The 26,010-nt window shown below is 34.9% G+C and overlaps 1 protein-coding gene across 1 annotated transcript; it reads right to left on the bottom strand.

Moving 5' to 3' along the window:
- Window positions 1-13,493: 13,493 nt before the first annotated feature.
- On the bottom strand, window positions 13,494-17,174 carry LOC135610203 (beta-amylase 3, chloroplastic-like). The gene is made up of 4 exons (XM_065104400.1): window positions 16,532-17,174; window positions 14,942-15,152; window positions 14,645-14,755; window positions 13,494-14,502 (listed from the first exon to the last, which is right to left on the bottom strand). The coding sequence occupies exons 1-4, from the start codon at window positions 17,059-17,061 to the stop codon at window positions 13,711-13,713; spliced, it is 1,644 nt and encodes a 547-aa protein (XP_064960472.1). The 5' UTR covers window positions 17,062-17,174; the 3' UTR covers window positions 13,494-13,710.
- Between the last annotated feature and the right edge of the window lie 8,836 nt (window positions 17,175-26,010).

Below are 26,010 nucleotides of genomic sequence, written 5' to 3'. Positions count from 1 at the left end.
GTGGAACCAAGTCCCATTTTCTTTACATGATCATTGAATTTCAGAGGTGGCATACCTTTAGTCAAATGATCGATAATCATTAATTCAATGCTAATATGCACAAAGACTACTTTCTTTTCTTTTACATGTTCTCTTATGGCTAAATACTTAATGTCAATGTGTTTACTTCGACTTGGACTTTTATTATTTTTAGCCATAAAGACAGCAACTGAATTATTAGAAAAAATTCTTAATGGTCTAGAAATAGAATCCATGATTCTAAGCCTAGAAATGAAGCTTTTAAGTCATAAACCATGTGAAATAGCATTAAAATAGGAGATAAACTCAACTTCCATGGTAGAAGTAGTAGTTAAGGTCTGCTTGGTGCTTCTCCAAGAAATACTCCACCAACTATCATAAAAATATATCATAATGTTGATTTATGAGAATCAACACAATCGACGAAGTCTAAATCTAAGTAACCAATCACATCCAGATTGTTTATATGTCTATACATAAGCATGTAATCTTTGGTTTCTTGTAGATACCTCATCACTTTGTTTGCAGCTCTCTAGTAGTTTATACTTGGATTACTCTGATATCGACCTAATATCCCCACAACAAATACAATATCAGGTCTAGTTCAGACCTGAGCATACATAAGGCTTCCTATGACAAAAGCATATGGGATGTTTTTCATTGATTCCTTTTCAAGGTTGTTCTTTGGCCATTGGTTCAAATTGAACCTATCACCTTTCACAATAGGAGCAATACTTGGTGAACAATTATTCATCCAAAATCTTTCTAAAAGTTTATTGATATAGGTTTCTTGTGATAGACCTAAAATGCCTTGAGATCTATTTCTATGGATCTTAATACTGATTGTTGAATCTCATATTTTGATGATAAAACAAATCAATATGTGTTTATATTTTAATCTGCATTTTAAGTAATGCAGGATGCTTTGATTAGGATGAGACAATTAAAGCAGGAAAAATCATGTTGGGTTGGAAGAACATGTCAGAAGATTGGACGTCGGGCCAGTGGATCGGTCGACGTATCGATAGAAGGCTCTGGGCCGTGGATTCAAGCATCGGGCCAAGAAGAGCAGGTATTGCGCTAAGGATATCGGAGTTGCGGAGTCAACTGGCTGATTGGGCAATAGGCCGCAGGAGAGGACGATGCGCCGAAGAATCGGACGAAGCATCAAGGGACCAATGACATACCGGACAACTTGATTAATGCTTAGTATTAATTGTCTAGATCGAAGTATGTTTTACATGTGTAGGATTAACTACGATAGCAAGACATGAAGCAAAATGAAGCCCCGAAGTCAAGATCGAGATCACGTTGGGAGTTCGAGAGTTCATCGGAAGTCCGGATGTTCGTCAGAAGTTCTGCGGGAACCAACCGAGAAGTCGTAGAGCTTGCTAGAGAAGCTCGTCGGAACTCACTAAGAAGATCGTCGTGAAGTCCAAGAGCTTGCTGGGAGTCCGCCGGAATATTGCCGAGAGTTCGTTAGAGGTTCGCCGGAAGCTCGCCGAAAGAAATGACATAGGGATTTGTTTAGCTTAGAATATGTCTTAGGAATTGTAGTTAGCATGTAATTGGGATTAGATTTGGGGCAACCCAATTAGGGTCCAGCTAGGCCCATGTAAGAATTGTTTTAGGCCCAATAAGAGGCCCAAACAGTGCCCTAAGAAGACTCATCGTCATGGCATAGTCTTCGAGACTATGTCAGGCGGTGGTACCGCCAGTCTGGGCGGTTGTACCGCCGCTGGCAGGGTGCCAAACGATGGTACCGCTAGTCTGGGCGGTGATACTACCCAGCACTGTGTCCCAAGCGGTGGTACCGCCTAGGGCAGTGTCAGCGAAGACTAACATTGGGTGGTGGTACCACCCAGCGCAGGCGGTGGTACCGCCCATGCCCGGGGAACCTAGGATGAGATATTTTTAGGCTCCAAGTTTGAATTAACTCGAAGCCTATAAATACCCCTCTCATCCCTGATTAAAGCACATAAGTATTGAGAGAAAAAAAGTATAGAAACACTATTGCAATCTTATGTCTCATAGTTCTAAGTGTTAGAATAGTTTGAGAGAGGAGCGAGTGGGTGTAAGGGTTATCTCCTGAACCCGGTAAAAGGAGAATTGAGTTGTAATAGGTGGTTGGCCTTCACTTATTGAAGGAAGGCCTCTAGTGGATGCCGGTGGCCTCGACGGAAGATGAATCAGAGGAGTGGATGTAGGTCACGAATGACCGAACCACTATAAACTGCCATCTTCTCTGGTTTGCATTTACTTCCTGCTATTACCTTACTGCAAATCCCTTCAATAGCTTACTGGTTTCAATACTTTTCCGTATGCTTTCAATCTAAGCATATTTTCGTAATTAGTTTTCAACATACGAAAAGGTTTTTCCGGAAACGATGTGATTTTATCCACTGCACTAATTCACCCCCCCCTCTTAGTGCCGACTCTGAACCTAACAATTGGTATTAGAGCCTCGTTTTTCATATTTAGTTTAACACCCAAATTGAAATGACTCTTTTCGGCAACCACGAGGGTTACTCTCTCATTCGTCCTCCCTTTTTAAATGAGACAGACTACACTTAAAACTCGAATGAGAGTTTTCTTGCTTTTATTGGATTTGAATTTATGGCACATTGTCGAATCTGGTTTTAAAAGGTCTTCTCTTCCAATGAATGATTGGAATAATTTGGAGAAGAAGATATTTTCTTTAAATGTTAGAGCTATGAACGCTCTATTTTGTGCCTTAGACAAAATCGAGTTTAATTAGGTTTCTATTTACGAAATGGCTTTCGATATTTGGCACATTCTTGAAATCACGTATGAAGGAACTAGCAAAGTTAAAGATTCAAAAATTAATTTTTTAATACATGATTTCATGCTTTTTCGAATGAAGCCGAGTGAAACCGTTATTGACATATACACCCGTTTTACGGATATCGTCAATGGTTTAAAAGCTCTTGGCAAATGTTTCTCGAATTTTGAACTTGTTAGTAAAGTTTTACGATCACTTTCTAAAACTTGGGATTCAAAAGTAATCGCTATTCAAGAATCAAAAAATTTAAATACCTTTTTGATCGAAGAACTTATCGGGTCTTTGATGACCTATGAAATGACATACAATGCACGTGAAGAATGTGAGAACCACCTTCCAAAGAACAGGAAGGATTTGGCACATCGAACAAAAGAAGACCACTCGAGCATAAGCTCAAGTGATGGTGAACTTGAACTACAAATAAAATCTAAAAAGTTCATAAAATAAAAATTAAAGAATAAAATGAACGCAACTACTTGCTTTGAACGCAAGAAGAAGAATAAAAAGTGGGATGAATCGAGCTCCTCCGAAGACGAGGAGAAAATCAACAAAGGCGAGGCGGCAAACTACGCCTTAACGACTTTCGACGTTGAGGTAATCAAAACGCCTTTAGTTTATTTTGAAATTACTTGATGCTTTCCATGATGTATTTTTTTTTTATTTAGTTTAGAAAAATTATTTTTTAAATTGCATAATGTAATGAAAATATAAAAAATTAGGAATCATGCTTATCCTTCTAAGTAATTTTTAAAAATGATCATGAAAATTATATAAAAATATAATAAAATATTAATCTAATGCTTGCACAACAAATATGATTAATTCTATGTATGTGCTTGAGAAGTAATAATGTATATCTTAGTGATTTATATCTTAATGATTTTCATATTGCCTTCCGATTTTAAGAATGATGCATGACTTTTTGTACGGAAACTAAGCATGAAAAGTTAGATTTATCTAAAAAGAAAAATGCATGACTACAATGAACTTGATTAAAAATGCCTTATGAAATCATGCTATATGTGGTTAAGAAGTAATAATGTGTATCATGTTGATTTCTTTCTCGATTTTGATTAAATGAAATCATGTTTGATTTGAAGTAATGCATAATGATGTAATGAAAATATTAAATATTTTGATACCATGATTGATAATTTTATGCATGAGATTTTAAAGTTATACATGATGATTTTTATGATTTATTAGTCTTGATGGTTTTTATGTTGAAATTCATTTTTCGATCCTAAATGTTTATACACATTTTTATTTGGAAAAAATGAAATAAATCACATGAATTTAAACAACTAAAAAGAGAAAAGCATTGTTCTTGAAAATTCTTTTTCTCTATCTTATTGATTTATATGAATCTCTCGAAAGTAATGTTGAGATTTTGATGATTTGAATTTAATGAGTTTTATCGAAATCATCATCTTGATTTCTCATGATTTATAACTTGAAATCATTTATGAATCAAGATCTCCTACTATGTGTTCTTGTATCTTCTTATTGAAATTTATCAAAATGAATCATGATTTTTTTTTTGGAGTTATAATTGAGAGATATTATACATAAATCGAGATCATTTACGTGACATCTTTTGGCTATAGGAATGTCTTCATCTCATCATCATCTTGATTTCTCGATATTTGATACATATTTTTCTATGAATCAAGATTCTTCATACTATGACTCTTCTTGATATTGTCCATGTGATGGAATGATACATGCGATACTTATTTTTTTTTTATGATGATGTATGTAATTCATATGATGTGTATCATGAATGCTTTAAATGATGAATGTTTGGTATCATGATCAACATGTTGATAAATGCTTAAAAATTTTAATATTTGAGTATTATGTATGATATGCTCATTAATGATGATTGATTTATTTTTCGGTATCGTGCATGAAAAATAAGGTTTTTGAAATTGTACATGTTTTAATTCGAATATATAATGATGCACAAATAAGATTGATACTTACCTTTGTCATAATCTGAAAATTGATATAAAGGGTCTTCCCTTCTTTTTGATAATAACAAAGGGGGAGCAAGAATTTCTAGCATGGACATCATGAAAAGAGGTAAACTTGTTAGCTTGCAAGTCAAAAAGATGCAAAAATATGTTAGCTCGCTCATCTCGAAAAGAGAAGCAAAGATTGCTAACTTGTATATTTCTAGAAGCAAAAGTGCTATTTTACCTATCGCAAAGAAAAGCAAATATGTCAACTTACACATCTTTAAAATTGCTAGCTCAAACATTGCAAAAGAAGCAAAAATTTGCTAGCTTGCAACTTGCATATTTCAAGAAGCAAGAGTTGTTGTCTTGAACATCTCAAAATTGCTAGCTAACATCTCAAAATTGCTAGCTTGCATGATGTAATACTTACTAAATGATCTAAGCTTACAAACTTGCATGATGGTAAAAATGGATGTTATGTTTTTCATGCAATGATTTGAACTTTTGTATTTCCAAACACATGAATAGTTGGAACTGCTCCTTTTTGTTGATGACAAAGGGGGAGAAGTATGTTGATTATATGTTATGATTTTATCATGACATGTTGCTTGGATTTTTGAATCCAAGAGTTTCTATCAATAAGCCATATTGATAGGGGGAGTTTGTTTAAACTCCGTGAGTTAAGGTTAACTCCGTCATCGATTGGTTTTCATCATAAAAAAGGGGGAGATTGTTGAATCTCAAATTTTGATGATGAAACCAATCAATATGTGTTTATGTTTTAATCTGCGTTTTGAGTGACACAGGATGCTTCGATCAGGATGAGACAATTAAAGCAGAAAAAATCATGTTGGGTTGGAGGAACATGTCAAAAGATTGGACGTCGGGTCGGTGGATCGGTCGACATATCGACAAAAGGCTTCGGGCCGTGGATTCGGGCATCGGGCCAAGAAGAGCAGGTATTGCGCTAAGGATATCGGAGTTGCAGAGTCAACTGGCCGATTGGGCAATCGGCCAGAGGAGAGGACGATGCGCCGAAGAATCAGACGAAGAGTTGAGGGACCAATGACATACCAGACAACTTGATTAATGCTTAGTATTAATTATCTAGATCGAAGTATGTTTTACATGTGTAGGATTAACTACGATAGCAAGACATTAAGCAAAATAAAGTCCCGAAGTCAGGATCGAGATCACGTTGGGAGTTCGAGAGTTTGTCGGAAGTCTGGACGTTCGTTGGAAGTTCTGCGGAAACCAGCCGAGAAGTCACGGAGCTTGCCGGGAGTCCGTCGGAACATTGCCGAGAGTTCGCTAGAGGTTCGTCGGAAGATCACCGGAAGCTCGCCGGAAGAATTGACATAGGGATTTGTTTAGCTTAGAATATGTCTTAGGAATCGTAGTTAGTAATTGGGATTGGATTTGGGCCAACCTAATTAGGGTCCAGCTAGGCCCATGTAAGAACTATTTTGGGCCCAATAAGAGGTCCAAACAGTGCCCCAAGAAGACTCACCGTCATGGCACACTCTTCGAGATTGTGTCAGGCGGTGGTACCGCCCAGCACTGCATCCCAAGCAGTGGTACCACCAGACCTGGGCGATAGTATCGCCCAGGGCAGTGTCAGCGAAGACTGACACTGGATTGTGGTACCGCCCAATACAGGCGGTGGTATCGCCCGTGCACGAGGAACCCAGGATGAGATGTTTTTAGGCTCCAAGTTTGAATCAACATGAAGCCTATAAATACCCCTCTCATCCCTGGTTAAAGCTCATAAGTATTGAGAGAAAAAAAGTATAGAAACGCTGCTACAATCTTGTGTGAGCTCCTCTCATAGTTCTAAGTATTAGAATAATTTGAGAGAGGAGTGAGTGGGGTGTAAGGGTTATCTCCTAAACCCGGTAAAAGGAGAATTGAGTTGTAAAAGGTGGTTGGCCTTCGCCTATTGAAGGAAGGCCTCTAGTGGATGTCGGTGGCCTCGACGGAAGAGGAATCCGAGGAGTGGATGTAGGTCATAATTGACCGAACCACTATAAACTGCCGTCTTCTCTGGTTTGCATTTACTTCTTGCTATTACCTTATTGCAAACCCCTTCAATAGCTTACTGCCTTCAATACCGTACGCTTTCAATCTAAGCATATTTTCATAATTGGTTTTCAATGTATGAAAAGGTTTTTCCGAAAATGACATGATTTTATCCGCTGCACTAATTCACCCCCCCTCTTAGTGCTGACCCTGATCCTAACACTAATAATATAAGATGCTTCACTATCAAAATTTTTAGAAAAAAATTATTTCACCTCATGCAACAAACCCTTATCGTTGGTTGCAAGCAAAATATCATCTACGTATAAAATAAGTAAACATATTTTACTCCCATTGACCTTCTGGTATATGCATTGATCCATAGGATTTTCAACAAATCCGAATAAAGAAATCACTTCATAGAATTTAAAATATCATTAGCAAGAGGCTTGTTTTAAATCGTATATAGACTTCTTAAGCTTATAAACTAAGTGTTCACCAAGAGGAGAAACCTTCAGGATATTTCATATAAACCTCTTCCTCAAGATCTCCATTAAAAAATACTATTTTTATATTTATTTGTTGCAATTCAAGGTAAAGAATAAGCAACCAATACCAAAATGATACGAAGAGAATCTTTTTTAGATATAGGATAAAACGTCTCCGTATAATTGTTTCCCTCCTTTTGAGTAAATCCCTTTGCAACAAGCTTTGCCTTGTATCTCTCAATGTTGGCTAACGAATTTTTCTTAGTTTTAAAGACTCATTTGCAGCTAATAGCCTTTGCTTCATTAAGCAACTCTACAAGAACCCAAACTCAATTGCTCATCATAGAATTCATCTCTTCTTTCATGGTATCATGCCACAAATTTGATTTATTGCAACTCATGGAATGTGAAAAGGTTTCAGGATCATTAGGAATTGCTGATCTTTTATAGTCCAATATTATAGTCAAATTCTTGTAGATATATAATATAATCACTAGGAATTGCTGATCTTTTATTTTTAGTAGATCTTCTTAATGTTGTACCAATGTTTCCCTAATGAACTTGTGGTTCATCTAGTTATCCAAGAGCTTGTTGTAATTCCTGAACTACTTGATCTATTAGAATATTGTCAGCAACTTATGGAATTTCAATGATTGATTTTTCAGCACTAGTTTGTACTTGAGGAGTGCTATGAACTATAACCAATCTATCATTTAATGTGGAAGGTTGAGATTCTATATGATCATATGTATAAACTATGTTCCTAAATCAATCGCCTCTACTAATTATGTCATCCTCAAGAAATTTAACATTTCTTGATTCTATAATCATAGTTGTGTGAGATGGACAATAGAATCTGTAACCTTTGGACTTTTCGATATATACAATGAAATATCTACTAATAGTCCTCCGATCCAGTTTGTTCTCTTGTGGATTATATATCATAACCTCAGATGGACATCTCCAAACGCGCATATGTTGTAAACTTAGTTTCCAACCTTTTCATAATTCAAATGGTGTCTTTTGGACAGCCTTGGTTGGAACTCGGTTTAATATATATACACAGCTATCTTTAGTACTTTAGTCCACAAGAACTTAGGAAGATTAGAGTTACTAAGCATACTCCGCACTATGTCTAATAATGTTCGATTTCTTCTTTCTACAATACCATTCTGGTATAGAGAACTAGGCATAGCGTATTAGGTAACAATCTCATGTTCTTGAATAAACTTAGCAAAAAGACCAAGTGCTTGTCCATTTTCAGTATATCTACCATAATATTCTCCACCTTTATGTGATCTCATAATTTTAACTTGCTTATCACATTGGTTCTCAACTTCAGCCTTAAAGACTTTGAAGGCATCTAATGTTTCATTTTTGTTATGAAGCAAATAGATATACATATATCGTGAGTAATCATCTATAAAGGAGCTGAAGTATTTCTGACCATGTGTGTCCATGTTTGGACAACATATATCAGTATTATGATCTCTAATATGTCTGAACTCCTATTAGCACTTTTTTTTGACTTATTAGTCTGCTTTCCCTTAATACAATCCACACAAGTCTTAAAATTAATAAATCAAGAGTACTAAGTACCCCATCATTAACTAATCTCTTAATTCTCTTTACAGAGATACGTCCTAATCTCTAATGTCATAACATAGAGGAGTCCTCATTAATATTACACTTTTTAGTGCTAGAATGAATATGTATTGAACTTTGAGTGTCATCATTTTATAAGAACATATGATAAAAATCATCAGACAAGATATATTTCCTAACACAATCAGATTTATATAATAAATGAAATGATGTGTCTTAAAAATTAAAAAAATATCCAACTAGTACAAGTCTAGAAACATAAATTAAGTTTCATGAGAAACTTGGTAGATAAAAGGTATTTTTCAATTTTAAAACAAAACCACTACTTAAAGTTAAAATGCATGTTCTAATTGCCTCCACATGTGAGCCCATCTTATTACCTAATAAGATATTTTACTTGCTTCCCACAGGCTTCCTTAGGTTTTACATACCCTACAAAGAGTTTGCAATGTAGATTGTTGATCCAGAGTCAATCCACTAAGTGTTAATATTAATATTAACTATATTAGATTCATAACACACAAATAAAGTTGGTTTACCTTTCTTTTCAAGCCATTGTTGGAATTTTATACATTCCTTCTTCGTATGTCCCTTTCTTTTATAAAAGAAACACTTTGTTTCTTTCTTGATATCAGCTTTGAGTAGTATTTTATCATTTCCTTACTGATGAGCTTTCTGATTGGCTTGATTTTTGTCAGTTTTATTCTTCCCGCGAGTGATTATCACCAGTGCACTCTCACCCAGTTCCATCACTAGCCTATCTTCTTCTTGAACACACATGGTCATTAATTATTATCCTTATGTGTATTGCATGAACTTTTAAAAGGTCTGTATTAGAGTGGAAGGGTGTTCAAAATATAGTACGGGAAGGATTCTGACATATTAACCTCAAGTTTCTTAAGTTGAGCCACAATATATCGTATTTGCATTATATGCTTATACACACCCTTTATGTTGGTGAGTCTAAGGGATGATAATTTTATTATTATGGTACTTGCTAGTACATTTTCTGAAGTGATGAATTGCTCATCGATAGCTTGTAGCAAGTCTCGAACCTTTTTATGCGGGTCAAAAGAACCACGTATACCAACAGTTATCTTAGTCTTGATAAACATCACGTTGAGCTGATTGGATCGCTCCCATCGCTCAAATAATGTGACATCATTTTGAGTGCTGATATTAGTGACTATAGGTGGTTCGTCTTTTTTAATAGCATAATTAGTATTCATCCATCCTAAATGGAGGAGAATCATCTCCTTCCATATCTTATAATTATCACCACTAAGTTCTAGAATGTTATATCGAATATCAGATAAATTAATAATTTAAGAAATTGTATAAAATCAAATATGTTTTTATCAAAATTTGAGGCTTAATAGTTTAAATGGTATGTTTTTACCAATATGAAACATGCTAAAAGATGAATCTCATGATATAAAAATTACCTATGAGCTAAATTCTTAATTCAAATATATTCAAATGATCTTTATGATAAAACTATCAAATTATACTCCAATTCATAATCGTTGTAGCATGTTTAGAAAGATTAGAATAAACTTTGAAATTTGTAGAAATAAAAAGAGGAATTTCAGCAATGAAAGCTAAGAGAAAGAAACAAATATACCATATACCATAGTCAGTAAAGAAAAAAAAATCAGAACCTAATTTTACTATGATACTTTAAACAAGATGATAGAAGAAGAGAATTTTACTTTTCTATATTATTGCTTATATATAGGATGAAGTACATATAGTCAAACTAGAGAAAAGAAAAAAAGAAATCTAATTATATCTAGGTGCTAATCTAAGAAAAATACAATAGTTAGTAAAGTATCAATAATTATTTCCTAGTCTATTATACCAATAAAATAGTATGTCGAGAATAAAATTACAACAAAACTTAAGAGATCTCAACATTTTCATGTAGATGATTTTGAACTAAAGAAATCTAATTGTTCATTGATATATAATTGTCGTTAAATGCTGACTATACTTATACTTAAAATGGTAGCCCTTTGCTCCCCTCCCACCTTAATAACTCCCCCATCCACTAAAGGTATTTTCAACCCCAACAAAGGTGATACTACATCTTTTTCATCTTCCTCCCATGGTAAAAGTGACATGCCTCCGATAAATACTACTAAGCCTTCTTAGGTGGTGTGGCCTTTAACAACTTGCCGCACAAATCAACATTAGAATGTATCAAGATTTCCTCCATTGACTATATTCAGTTCGAGGAGGTAAAAGTTTTTTATTGTCTGTGGGCTTCCTACCTCAATCACCACCCTCCTCTTCCGATTTTACTAATTTTTTTATCAAAAATTTGGCCATTCATTTCTTTTGCTTTTATTTATGCACTTAGGGTTTTAACTAAGGATCTTTGGCATTTCTGTAGAGAAATTTTATAACTCATTCCTTAATGTCCTAATTTTCAACTGCTATTTGAATATATCAATACTACTCCCCTTTGGATTCATTTGCTTGAACTTCCAATGGAATATTGGAATAAAGAGTCCCTATTTCCTATCATTTCTTTACTAGCTCATTCTCTTAAGATTGATCCCACATCTCTTAAATATGAATATGAAAATTTTATAAGAATTTATGTTGAAATCAACATTACTCAACCCCTTAAATAGGCTTTATGAATTGGTTCTTTTAACATTGAAAATTTTCTAGTAATTTCTTATGAGAATCGCCACTATCAATATGGTAGATTAAGTCATAAACTTAACCATTATTCTTTTATTTTTTATTTCTTCTCTTTAACTAAAGCTTAAGATGGGGATCCTATACCCTCGGGTGTGAAATCTCAATCAATTATAGTTTCTAATTCTTTTGATAATCATATTTTTGAATATTGGATTTGTGATAAGTGTCGATCTTTCCATCAAAAAAATTTAGCTTTAAGATTGGTGGCAACAACGGAGGAACAACAACCTAATAGTTCAATATGTGCTATGCACATAATAAAATATATTGTGGAGGCTAACCCTAATGTCTTCCAATGTCCATGCATCGTATTATTTCAAAAAAGTACAAAAAGTACAAATCCAAATAAGGATATATATCTTACTCCCTCCATCTCCTCCCCCGTAGATTTTGGATCTCAAGAAGCCTAATGACCCTGCATGGGCTACTTATGGATTTAGATGGTGGATCCAAGTTAGATCAAGTCCCAACAACTTTAATAAATTTGTAGCCAATCTAATACCCTATCCAATCAGTTTCTAATATCTCTGAAATAATGATTCCTTCCTTTGCAACTATGGTAGCCTTAGAGATCAATATGTCCTCCGATTATATCTTTTTTGCCACTTCTCCTTCTAGGTTTAATAGCCAAAACCAACATATGATTGTATCTTCTCCATCGTTACTTACTAGCCTTATCTCTTTTATACATAATCCTCATCCTGATAAAGACACCTCTAAAGTATCTATAATGATTGATAGAATAAAAACTATCATTTTTAACCTTGATATATAAGTTATATCTCCATCATCTATCTATCTATTCTTTTGAGGACAATGATCTTTTGAAGGATTACTTGATTCAGATGATAAGAAATATCACCCATGCTAACCTAATTTTTTTAAGAATTACCTAATTCAGATGATAAGGATTACATGATTTTGAAGAAATATCACCCGTGCTAACCTAAAGGCAATATTTGGAGCCATTAGAAGAAAAAAATATATTTCCTTATTTTTGAATCTCATATTTTAGGTTTGGTTTTATGGGAAAAATATTTGGCTATAATTCTTTTTTTTCGATATGTTGTCAAGCATCTCGACTCAGTAAAATTTATTATATTTGTAATGTACAAAATTCGAAATCTCGGCTTGAGACTCATTACGATGTGGCATAGATGGGTACACAATCGAGATATACCATTAATCATTATGGTTCGATCCTTATAAACCCGTTATAACAAAAAAATATTTGGATTTAGGATTTCTAGATAAGTTTTAATCTAATAAAAATTAATAATAAATAAATATATATATATATATATATATATATATATATATATATATATATATACATAGATTTTTATAAGTACTTTAAAGTCATAAACTAATTTCATCAATAAAACAACATGATAATTATCATAGGCTAATAATCAATTATAACCCATCGAGTAATAGGCGTTTGAGACAAAAATAACCATACATGGTGATGTTAGGAAGATTGTGAATGTAGGAAATTTGTATTTGACTCAAAGATAAAATCTCACCTTCACCATTTATCATTTATAAAACTAATTTAAAAGTTAGAGAGCCAACAGAGTAACATTAGAAATCATAGAATTCCACCCACAGGGCAGATTTATATATTAGGAGTCATAAGAAATACAAGTAAATAACAAGGCACAAAGATCATCCAACTCATCATCCTTCCATTGTCTCTTTGATCATGTATAAAAGACTCATAATCTATCCAAAGTTTTTAGAATTGTAACATAGTAATTTTAAATCCCCATCGACGGTGTCAATAAGATGAGATTTTTGCCACTGTTTGAAAGCAATATATCCTGATATTGCATGATGAAAAATAAACTACATATATTGACCAAAAAAAAATGAAACTACAGATAATTATTAAAACCTGTCATATAAATATATATTTCTTCAATTGAATGAACATATACTTTGCCCAACCAACTAGTTTTCAATTTTGTTTGGTTCTACGTATAGTCCTTAAATTCTGGTGTATTGTTTGCTATGCGTGCAGCTATAATTACACCGAACAACAATATCCAATTATGTATACATGGATCTGCGTATGTATTCTCCGTATGTATTCTCGTAGTCATCAGGCAGCGGATGCTTCAGCCATCTTCGAGTTCTTGCATCCGGTGATGTGACCAACGTAGAGGTCGGAGTGGCTGCAATCACTCTTGTGGGGCACAACCTTCCTTCCACCTTCCGACATGCTCTTCACGAACGAGACGAAGTGCCGCCAATTCTCACCTTCAAAGAGCCTCTTGTTCATCCTCAAGTAGGTGAAGGCACTCAGGCCAATGCTGTCGTCGGCCCTGCTCGTAGCCAACACCTGCGAGTACGCCTTCTCATCGTACCTCTCCAATGCATTCTCCCCCGCCAGCTCCGCTCCGGCTGCCTTGGCCGCCTGCTTCACCTGCCGAACGATTAGCTCCGGCGAACAGTTGGCGTGGCCCGGTTGCTGCTCGTCTCTCATCTCCATGCACGTGAAGTTGAGGACAACGCCCCTCGTCGCCATCAACTTTGCTACGGGCAGGTAGCCGTCGTGGAACCTCGTGTTGTAGTAGCCGGCGGTGAGCTCGGCTGCATGAGAACGGGTTCGGTAGTGCCAGTGGATTCCTGCAACTTTGCCGGATAGTTTGGCGCCGGTGCCGCGGAATATGGCCTCTGCTGCAGCCAGGACGCGGTCGCCGTGCTCCAGTAGCGTTCCCGAGTACCATTCGAGGAAAAATTTGCCGTAGTCTGTGTTCCACGTGCCTTCTCTCCGGAAGAAGCCGGTGTCCTCCGGGAACTGGTTGTAGTGCCCAGAATCATGCGGCCCATCCTTGCCCCACTCCTCATGTCCGGCTGCAACCGCAGCAGCTTGCAGAGAAGCTTTCATGTACTGTCCCAAAGCATAAACACCATTTAATTTGTGAGACTATCTAATGCGTGATCGTATATGGAAAGTTAGCCATTGTCAAAAGAGGGATGCTGGGCAAAAAGAACTGCAAATCTTGAGCATGTAACGAATCTTAGATGGTCACCTTGTCATAGCACTGGAATTCTCCAATCCCAGGAAACCTCCAAGTTCCATTGCTCTCAGGATAAGATGGGTACCTCAGCTCCCCACAGGGGCCCATCCCTACTTGGATTTCCTGAAGCGCAATAAGTAAATAAGTGACTGCATTGATTTGAAGCCGAATTGATGATTCTTTCATGAGATTGATATGTTCAGTACGGAACTCTAGAGTTAATCGGAAACATTTTTTCCTTCGAAAAAGATACAATTGGATTTGATGACAACGAGAAGACAAAGAATTGTTGAGATGCTTGATGCTTACGACAATGACATGGCCGAGGTAGCAGTTGAATCTGTCCTTGAAGCTTCTCATGTAATCGGAATAGACTTGGATGGGAGTTCGCCCCATGAGCACCGGCAACGTGTCGCAGCCGAGCGAGATGTACTCGGGGTTGCGTCGTCCTGATCTGTCGGTGTACACGATGTCTGGATCCCTCCTCGTCTCTTCAAGCACCCATGGCGGCAATGGAACGCTGCATTCAGTTTCCAAGCTTTGGATTAGCTCAGGCCAACAAGTACTAACAGAACCCCGGCGTTGCAGTATTTATCCTTTTGATATTTGTCATGTTTAATGAAAACTGAAGAGCTAAGGTTGCAGCAAAAATTGAGTTCTAATGGATGCTTTCTCGTCTCAAAGTCTAATTTTAATTTTTGAAGACTTAAATTCGATGCGTCTCTAAAGTCAATTGGACTAACATATATTTAATTATTGTTTGTCAATGTGAAGGACACTTCCACCTCAGTTTACTAGTCATGTGAAATGGGGTGATGAATATATGCAAGTACTGTTGATTGGAGGTACACCTAACATGGCTAAAGTGGACTCACCAACCCCATGGAGGCATATGATATTGTATTGACGACTGTTACAAAGGAGAGCCATCAAATCAATGACTAGGCTGCGTTAAGCCAAGCAACCATAGCAAATCCACAAAGGCAAGCAACAAGACAGTTGGACGCCTCAAACTTCGAATTGGGGGAGATTCCCAATTTAGAGGAGTCACGCAAGAAACGCTTATCGAACAAGAAGAAGTTTGGCACGCAACATTATGGGAGTTTTGGATGCCTGTGTTACCAATGAAATGAACAAATCCCCAAATAATTCTAGTTTTACAATATATGTATATATATTTCAAGGCGAAAGGTTTGGTAGATCCCAAGATGTAAAACTATTGTATATAAAGAAATTATTTTTTCGTTAGGTAACATCAAAAAATTATATTAGTGATGTAAATTTGAAAAAGGCCTTTTTGGAAAATTATTATATGATTAGCATACAAATCTTTACCCCTTTTTTTAGATTTAAAAATGATTATTTATAGTTTACAATATCATAATCTCAATTTGAAGGGATCATTGAGACTATATTATTGGTCCGAAATACTTAAATATGATTTTATTATTTAATACCTATTAAGTCCATATAAATCAACATAGGCCTTATATATGGAATAAAAATGCAATATTTTTTTAACTAGACATAAATTAAAACAAAAATACTTATGGGTTAATCTAATCGAAGCATAACAAATCAGATACGAAATACTGTTTTCAGCATTATTTTCTCTTGAAAAATTGTAATATTTTGAGTGACTTATCCTATTATTTGTGAAGGGCGAATCTTAGCCTCAAGAAGCCCCCAACACTTGTTATCTACACAAATCAAGTAAGATATGTCATGGGACACTAATCCTTTTGTGGATGGATATCTAATTCAAAATTGCATGGATCCAAGTTTTGGGTAGCATATACAAGATTGTATATAGAATTAGCAGTGGACAAAGTTTAAACAAGATGAATATTAGCGACAAAGTAAAAGGCAAAGCCAAAAGCATCATCAAACATGATGTACCTGCAAGAGTCTCCCACGTTACCGCCACACTGGTGGAAGGACATGACCATCTGAAGCTTGAGCCCGTTCCTCTCCACCATCTGCGCCAGCTCCAGATACGGCTCCCAGTTGTAGCGCAGGGGGCCGTCCTTCTCGACCAGCCCCCACCACACGTCCACCATCACCCCCTCCACCCCGGCGCTGCGCAGGGCCATCAGGCTGGCGTTCAGCGCCCTCGCCCTCTGCAGTCTCCCCTCCGGCGACACCGTGTCCAGTGGCAGCATCACGTAGACCGGCACCCGAGCCGTCCCTCCGGGAACTCCGTGCACGCCGGAGAGCCCGTGGAGCTGCTCGGCCTTCCAGCCCCCGTGCACTGCCGGTGCTCGCTCGATCATGCCGTGGTTGGACGCTTTCGCCGCTCGGAGGCGGCAGGCAGGCTTACGGGGGCTGAGGGGGAGCAAGCTGGGGGACTCGTCGGAGGCCTTGTGGCTCTTGCTGGGGTCGATGGGGTTGGTCATGAAAGAAGTCGATGAACGTAGAGTAAGGGCCATAGCTGCAGCCAAAACGTGAGAGCTCGAAAATTAACTATATCCTGTGCAGAATTATGTTGTTAAGACGAGAGAGAGAGAGAGAGAGAGAGAAGGAAGACAGGTTTGAGGATATAATGTTGAGAGAGGCTGCTGATTTATAAACGAAAAAGATCAACCAAGAAGGTTTGAATCTTTGAAATAGACAAATGTGGTGGGCTCAATATCTTCAATGTAAAAGTAGAAAAAAAGTGATCGGAGGGAACTCATGAGCAGCTTTTCTGCCTCACATTTATCACATGGTTGGATATAAAAAGTGACACGTAAGCATAATCATATTTTTATTATATAAAAATTTTAATATCAAAATCTAAACCAAATAATGATAGATCAATATAAGTATTACGTACTTTTTGATATTATTCAGAATATCTTATTTGTAGATCGTCGGATTGGAAAGAAATAATAATTTTGATTTATAAGAAGAATTAGACTCATTTCTTTCTATTCTTTGTACAATTAGACTTCTTTCTATAAATAATAAATAAGGACTAAGGGGACATGATATTATAATATTTAATATATAATAGGTCCTATTTATTTATAAGTGAAAGTAAAGAATTTAGAATAAATAAGTATCAGAGCCCCTCGGTCATCTTATAAGGAATTATATCATAATTTGACTTTCTTTCTATTAGCTTATAATCATAATTAAAATTCAATCAAATCTATAATATATCTTACATAATTAAAAAGAATCATATAATCTAACGTTCTTTCACTTGGTTTAATAAGACATAAAAAATCAAAAATCAAAATAAATAAATTAAAAGATTATTTATAAATAATTTTAATCAATTAAATTCTAAACTCTTAAAAATATATTTTACATATGCATATAAATTTTATAAAATTGACCAATAAGACTAATAAATATAATAATATTATATTAAGTTACACTATCAATATAAGTCATAACATTCATATGCCATCAATATCTTACTTCCTTCTATGTGCCATAATATTATTTATTCTTTCTAGCATAATCTAAAATGATCCTTATAATTTATCTTATTAAGACAATCATATTTAATCATTATATATATATATCAATTATTATCCATTAAAACATATATCATTATATCTTTTATAAATTACTCATATATCTAATCATAATAACATATTCTTTCAAATACTCTAAGATGTAAGGCCTTAGGGAATTAATTATTCGATATTGCCCTTTAAGTTATATTTAGTTTTAAAAACTCATCTATAACAAATTTTTTTATAATTATTATGTAATTTAATAAGTTCTCAAACATCATTTTGGTCTATTGATTTAAACTCTTCTTTTATTTCATCATGCCATTTTTTTGAATCGTCACTTCCAATAAATCTTGAAAGCAGTGAGGGATCTTTTGATTCCTATATCATAATCTCATTCTTATAGGTAAATCAGAACGTTCTTTCAAACACTTTATCAAGTTAGTGATTTGAAGAATAATAAATTATCAAATATAAAATGATACAGAAGTATCAATCTATATCTCCTAAATAGCAAGATTAAAATTTAAGATTCTCACTCTCACTGATTTATTATTTTCTAAAAATCTTATATTACCATATTCAATTATCCTCATACTATAATCAAGTCAATAATCTAGAAATCTTATATATATCTCTCTCTACTAAAACAGAGAATATAGAGTGACCTACATATGTATATATAATTTCAAGAAATTCATAAAACTATATTTCATTCTAATATTTGATTATAGGATCGTTGTAAATTTAAAATTCATATTGATTCTGTATAAACTATCTACAGAATTTAAAAGTTATTTTTATTGAATCATAAATATATTGTGTTTACAATCACTAAAAGGAAGATATTATCCTAATAATTTTAGATAAAGAATCTAAATTTTAGAATTATAGGAATATAACATGTATTTTTTAAATTCATTAAATGATTTTTTCTAGACATAGGCGAGAATAACTTATTACTATCACTTTTTCTTTATGATGATTCCCCATAACGATGAATATTTTATACTATTTTGGTTTTCATATTAAAATGAATCTTTATTGTTAGTAACATAAGTTGTGTTGAATCTCGTATTTTGATGATGAAACCAATTTATATGTGTTTATGTTTTAATCTACGTTTTGAGTGACGTAGGATGCTTCGATCAGCATTAAACAATTAAAGTAGAAAAAAACATGTTGGGCTAGAGGAACATGTCAAAAGATTGGACGTCGGACCGGTGGATCGATCGACGTATCAACAGAAGGCTTCGGGAGTTCGAGAGTTCGTCGGAAGGTATGAAGCAAAATGAAGTAAAATCATGTACAGGATTAATTACAATAGCAAGATATAAAGCAAAATGAAGTCTTGGAGTCAAGGACGCGAGTTCGTTGGGAGTTCGAGAGTTCGTCGGAAGTCCGGACGTTCGTTAAAAGTTCTGACAGAACCAACCGAAAAGTCTTAGAGCTTGCCAAAGAAGCTCGTCAGAACTCGCCAAGAAGATCATCGTGAAGTCCAAGAGCTTGTCGGGAGTCACCAGAACATTGCCGAGAGATCATCGGAAGTTCGTCGGAAGAATAGGCATAGGGACTTGTTTAGCTTAGCAAATATATTAGGATTTCGTAGTTAGCATGTAATTAGGCTTGGATTTGGGCCAATCCAATTAGGGACTAGCTAGGCCCATGTAAGAACTGTGTTGGGCCCAAAAAGATGACCAAACAGTACCCCAAAAAGTCTCATCGTCGTGGCATAGTCTTCGAGATTGTGTCAGGCGATGGTATCGCCAGTCTGGGTGATTATACCGCCCCTGGCAAGGTGCCAGGCGGTGGTACCGACAGTTTGGGCGATGGTACCGCCGAGCACTGCCCCCCAAGCAGTGGTACCACCAAACCTGGGCGATGGTACTACCCAGCACAATGTCAGTGTCGACTGACATTGGGCGGTGGTACCACCTAGCGTAGGTGGTGGTACTGCCCGTGCCCGGCACGGGGAACTCAGGATGGAAAAGTTTTTAGCTCTAAGTTTGAATCAATTTGAAGCCTATAAATATCATCTCATCTCTGGTTAAAGCACATAAGCACAGAGAGTCTGAAAGCAAAGAAACGTTGCTGCAATCTCTTTAGAAATTCTCTCCTCCAAGTCTAAGTGTTAGAATTCTATTTAAGAGAGGGGAGTGAGTGCTTATAAGGGTTATCTCCTAAACCTGGTAAAAAAAGAAGAGGGGTGTAAAAGGTGATTGGCCTTCACCTATTGAAGGAAGGCCTCTAGTGGATGCTGGTGACTTCGTCGGAGGAGGAAGCCGAAAGTGGATGTAGGTCACGTTGACCGAACCACTCTAAAATCTGGTTTCCATTTTCTTTATGCAATTTATCTTTACTGCAAACCTCTTTAATCACTTACTGCATTCAATACATTTATAAACGGGTTTCAAGTTAAGATCTTTACGAAAAGGTTTTTATCGGAAATGATTTTTATCGAACGAAGTTTTAATCGAGACGTAATCTTTTTGCTGCACTAATTCACCCCCCTTCTTAGTACCGACCCCGATCCTAACAAGTTGAAACATCAGAATCAATCTACTAAGTATTAAAAAATAACTTCTATAATATTTAATTTAAAGTATATAAAGGGCAAACTTATACAAAGTCTTTTCATACTAAACCTTAAAGTCCTTTATATTGTCTTTCTTGCCACAATAAAAGCACTTAAAAATTTTTCTTTTGTAAGTCTATATATCATTTATAACATCAAGCGATTTATATTTCAACTTTCTTTTATTGTTATTCACTTCTAGAGTAGTACCAAAAATATTATGAGTCCTTACTATTTTAATCTTAATTTTTTTTCTACATATATATACTAGTCAACTTATTTAAGTTTTACTTATATTTAATTTTATTATAGTGAATTTTAAATGAGCTAATCTAAGAATAAATTATACAAGAAATGATACAACTATATTCATACCCAATGTTCTAAAGCCTTGTAACTCTGTTAGTTATTTTGAGGATATAATCTTGAATTCCTCTAATACAATCATATTGAATTTCAGTTAGTATTTTCGTTAAGACGTCAGCTAATGACTTGTTAGTAAATTTAAATTTATCTTTAAATATTTTAATATACTAATTATATACTATAATAAAGCCTAAATATTATTAATAATTATTATAAAACTTAACTATTTAGACCTTTCTTGATTATCAATTATTTGTTTTAGAGAACTTTTAGTAGATAAGTCTGTGATCCATTCAACTAGTCTGATGAAAATCTAACAACTTAGTATAAATTATGCATGCTCAAGTCATTTATAATAATTTAATCTAAAAATAAAATAAATTAATAAAGAAAGCATCACTATAATAAAATAATATAATATAAATACTTTGAGTTTTTCAATATATGTTGAACGATTGATATCATCTCTATTTTACCTTTGAATAAAATATTGATATATCTAATATTCATATAAGATTTTACCACGATGAAGAACTGAAACCATCATTATGGAATAGTGTTATTACTTTGGGGTATACAATAATTAATTGTAAGGATATCCAAATTAGTATCATCATATTTCATCGTATAATTATTGATAGTAGATTTTCTATTAGGATTATCTAAATCTCATATGTCTTTATAAATATTATTTTTAATATTTATTTTAATTAATTTTTTAATATAATTTTATAAATTTATTAATCCAAGCTACTTTGATAGTTATAAGACTAATATAATAATATAAAAATATAATTTAAAACATTCTATAATGATAAAACTCAGAGATTTAAGTTACAAATAATATTCACCAAATATACTTTAATATAATTTATAAAATATAATTTAATAATAATAATATAATAATCAAAATAATTATTAAATATCAATTAGGAAAAAAACTCATATGATAATTATAATCATGATAACTATAAATCATATATTTATATGAAAAATAAATATTATTTTATAATTTTAAATATATACATATGAATAACTATATAAATATCTCAAAATAATAATTAGAATTTAATTATCACAAACAAAAATTTTACCAATATATCATATGAGAATATTATAAAAAAAATAAAATTTTATTTTTTAAATTCTGCATAGAATCCTAAATTAAACCAATCAATCCTATTTAATTGAATAAGTCTATAATTGGACTTCACAAACATGAGCCAATAGATTTGAACTAAACATCAGCCAAATTAGATCAATCAAAATTAAAATTGATCAAATCAGAATTTAACTTTTTTTAAATTTGGTCAACATGAGATTGATTAAATCTAAATCCAATCAAGTAGTCAAAATATAATCAGAATCAAATCCTATAAAAATAGCATGTCAAATTAGCCAATTTTATCATTAAGGATATAAGTAAAAAAATTTCAACTTTTGAAGGGCAAAACTATAATTTTATTGGCATATACATTCATAAGGACACCAACTTGAATTAAAATTATAAAATTGTCAAAAGAACACTGACTAAAATTAAAAGAATCCATAAGGTCGTCTGTTACCTATACATCGACCATAGTCATCGGGGTGCATAGCCGTTCTCACGTGGTCGACTGATGACCCCATCGATCAACACAATGTTCCACTGTACATGGTGTCTACGGTTGACCAACATCTCGTTGATGTGAATCATTGTGCAACAATATCGACGTAACCTTTGTGAACTGATTCATCGGTCACAAGGAAAGACGCTATTGTCATTGCAACCGCATGATGTAATCGCCATTGCATCACATGACCTTTATGACTACTAACTTAGACCACCGCTCGTAGCCAAAGCTACTGCACACTGTAGCAACCACCGACGATAAGGCTACTACCATGCTTTTACTGTGTTGCTTGTGGCAAGTTTGGCATCCATAGTAAGCCACCACCCTTCGCTCGACACCCACCTTTGCGATCTATGTGACCAATTATAGCATCATCAACTTGGTTGTTGTTGAATCTCGAATTTTAATGATAAAACTAATCAATAAATGTTTATGTTTTCATTTGTGTTTTGAGTGACGCAGGATGCTTCGATCAGGATGAGACAATTAAAGTAAAAAAAATCATGTTGGGCCGGAGGAACATATCAGAAGATTAGACGTTGGGCCGATGGATCGGTCAGCGTATCGACAAAAGGCTTCAGGCCATAGATTCGGGTATTGGACTAAGAAGAGTGGATATTGCACCAAGGATATCAGAGTTGCGGAGTCAACTGGCCGATTAGATAATAGGCTGCAAGAGAGGACGATGCGCCGAAGAATCGGACGAAGCGTCGAGGAACCAATGACATGTCGGACAACATGATTAATGCTTAGTATTAATTGTCTAGATTGAAGTGTGTTTTACATGTGCAGGATTAACTACAATGGCAAGGTATGAAGCAAAATGAAGTCCCGGAGTCAAGGACGCAATTTCATTGGGAGTTCGAGAGTTCGTCGGAAGTCTGGACGTTCATCGGAAGTTCTGGCAGAACAGCTGAAAAGTCTTAGAGCTTGCCAGAGAAGCTCATTGGAACTCACCAAGAAGATCGTCGTGAAGTTCAAAAGCTTGCCGGGAGTCCGCTAGAACATTACCGAGAGATCGTCGAAAGTTCGCTGGAAGATCGTCGGAAGAATAGACATATGGACTTGTTTAGCTTAGAAAATGTGTTAGGATTTTGTAGTTAGCACGTAATTGGGCTTGGATTTGGGCCAACCCAATTAGGGGCCAGGTAGGCTCATGTAAGAACTATGTTGGGCCCAATAAGAGACTCAAATAGTGTCCCAAGAAGTCTCATCGTCATGGCACAGTCTTCGAGACTATGTCAAGTGATGGTACCACTAGTCTGGATTGTTGTACCACCCCTAGCAGGGTGCCAGGCGGTGGTACCGCTAGTCTGGGTGGTGGTACCGCCTAGCATTGCCCCCCAGGCGGTGGTACCACCTAGGGCAATGTCAGTGTGATTGACATTGGGCGATGGTATCGCCCGTGCCCGAGGAACTCGGGATGGAAAAGTTTTAGGCTTTAAGTTTGAATCAACTTGAAGCCTATAAATATCCCTCTCATCCCTGGTTAAAGCACACAAGCATAGAGCGATTAAAAGAGAGAAAATACTGCTGTGATTATAAGTGTATTCCCTCCTTTAGCTTAAACTTAGATTTCTATTTAGAGATGAGAGTGAGTGCTTGTAAGAGTTATCTCCTAAACCCGGTAAAAGGAGAAGAGGGGTGTAAAAGGTGATTGGCCTTCGTCTATTGAAGGAAGGCCTGTAGTGGACGCTAGTGACCTTGTCAGAGGAGGAAGCCGAAAGTGGATGTAGGTCATATTGACCGAACCACTCTAAAATCAGGTTTGCATTTCCTTTATACAATTTATCTTTACTACAAACCTCTTTAATCGCTTACTGCTTTCAATATATTTACAAACGGGTTTCAAGTTAAGATCTTTACAAAAAGGTTTTCGTCGGAAACGATTTTTATCAAATGAAGTTTTAATCGAGACGTAATCTTTCTGCTGCACTAATTCACTCCCCCCTCTTAGTGCCGACCTCTTGATCCTAACAATTGGTATAAGAGCCTTGTGATTTCTCAATTGGTTTAACACCCAAGAGAAATGACTCATTTCGGCTTTCAAGAGGGTCACTCTATCATTCGTCCTCCCTTTTTCAATGGGACAGACTACACTTATTGGAAAACTCGAATGAGAGTTTTCTTGCTTTCATTGAATCTCGATTTATGGCATATAATTAAATCTAGTTTTCAAATGTCTTCTCTTCCAATGAACTATTGGAATGATTTGGAGAAGAAGATATTTTCTTTAAATGCAAAGGCTATGAATGTCTTGTTTTGTGCCTTAGACAAAAATGAATTTAATTGGGTTTCTACTTGCGAAACGACTTTCGAGATTTAGCACACATTAGAAGTCACACATGAAGGCACAAGTAGTGTAAAAGATTCTAAAGTAAATTTTTTTATGCATGATTTTGAGATGTTTTATATAGAACCAAGAGAGACTATTGGAGACATGTACACCCGTTTTACGGATGTCGTCAATAGTCTAAAAGCACTTGGTAAAAGCTTTTCGAATTTTAAACTCGTTAACAAGATTTTACGCCCACTTTCTAAAACTTAGGATTTAAAAGTAATTGCTATTCAAGAATCAAAAAATTTAAATATTTTTTGATCGAAGAACTAACAGGGTCTTTGATGACCTATGAAATGACATGCAATGCATGTGAAGAACTCGAGAACCATATTCCAAAGAACATGAAGGATTTCGAACTTAGAACATTTGAAGACCACTCGAGTATAACCTCAAGTGATGGTGAACTTGAACTCGCTAAGAAATTTAAAAAGTTCATAAAATAAAAATTAAAGAACAAAAAGAATGCAACTACTTGCTTTGAACGTAACAAGAAGAACACATTTTGGGATGAATCGAACTCCTACGAAGATGATGAGAAAATCAACAAAGGCGAGGTGACAAACTACGCCTTAACGACATTCGACAATGAGGTAATTGAAACCCCTTTAATTTATTTTGAAATTACTTGATTCTTTCCATGATGCTTTTTTTTATTTAGTTTAGAAAAATTATTTTTAGAAAATTACATAATATAATGAAAATGTAAAAAAAAAAAAAGGAATCATACTTATCTTTCTAAGTAATTTTTGAAAATGGTCATGAAAATTGTATGAAAATATAATAAAATATTAATCTAATGCTTGCATACTAAATATGATTAATTTTATGTATGTGCTTGAGAAGCAATAATGTATATCTTAATAATTTTCATATTGCCTTCCGATTTTAAAAATGATGCATGACTTTTGTTTGGAAACTAAGCATGAAAAGTTAGATTCACCTAAAAAGAAAAATGCATGACTACAATGAACTTGATTGAAAATGCTTTAAGTTTGATGAAATAATGTAATGATGCATAATGATCATGCTTAATA

This window comes from Musa acuminata, chromosome BXJ2-4, assembly GCF_036884655.1.
Source record: "Musa acuminata AAA Group cultivar baxijiao chromosome BXJ2-4, Cavendish_Baxijiao_AAA, whole genome shotgun sequence".
Lineage (NCBI taxonomy): Eukaryota > Viridiplantae > Streptophyta > Magnoliopsida > Zingiberales > Musaceae > Musa > Musa acuminata.
This window is presented reverse-complemented; position numbering and strand designations above follow the sequence as displayed.

Coding starts and splice junctions, on each gene's coding strand:
- LOC135610203 (XM_065104400.1), bottom strand. CDS start 17,061: ATGGCCCTTACTCTACGTTCATCGACTTCTTTCATGACCAACCCCATC. Junction 14,756..14,941: donor ACCTCGGCCATGTCATTGTC/GTAAGCATCAAG, acceptor ATTGCGCTTCAG/GAAATCCAAGTAGGGATGGG. Junction 14,503..14,644: donor AATTCCAGTGCTATGACAAG/GTGACCATCTAA, acceptor GCTTTGGGACAG/TACATGAAAGCTTCTCTGCA.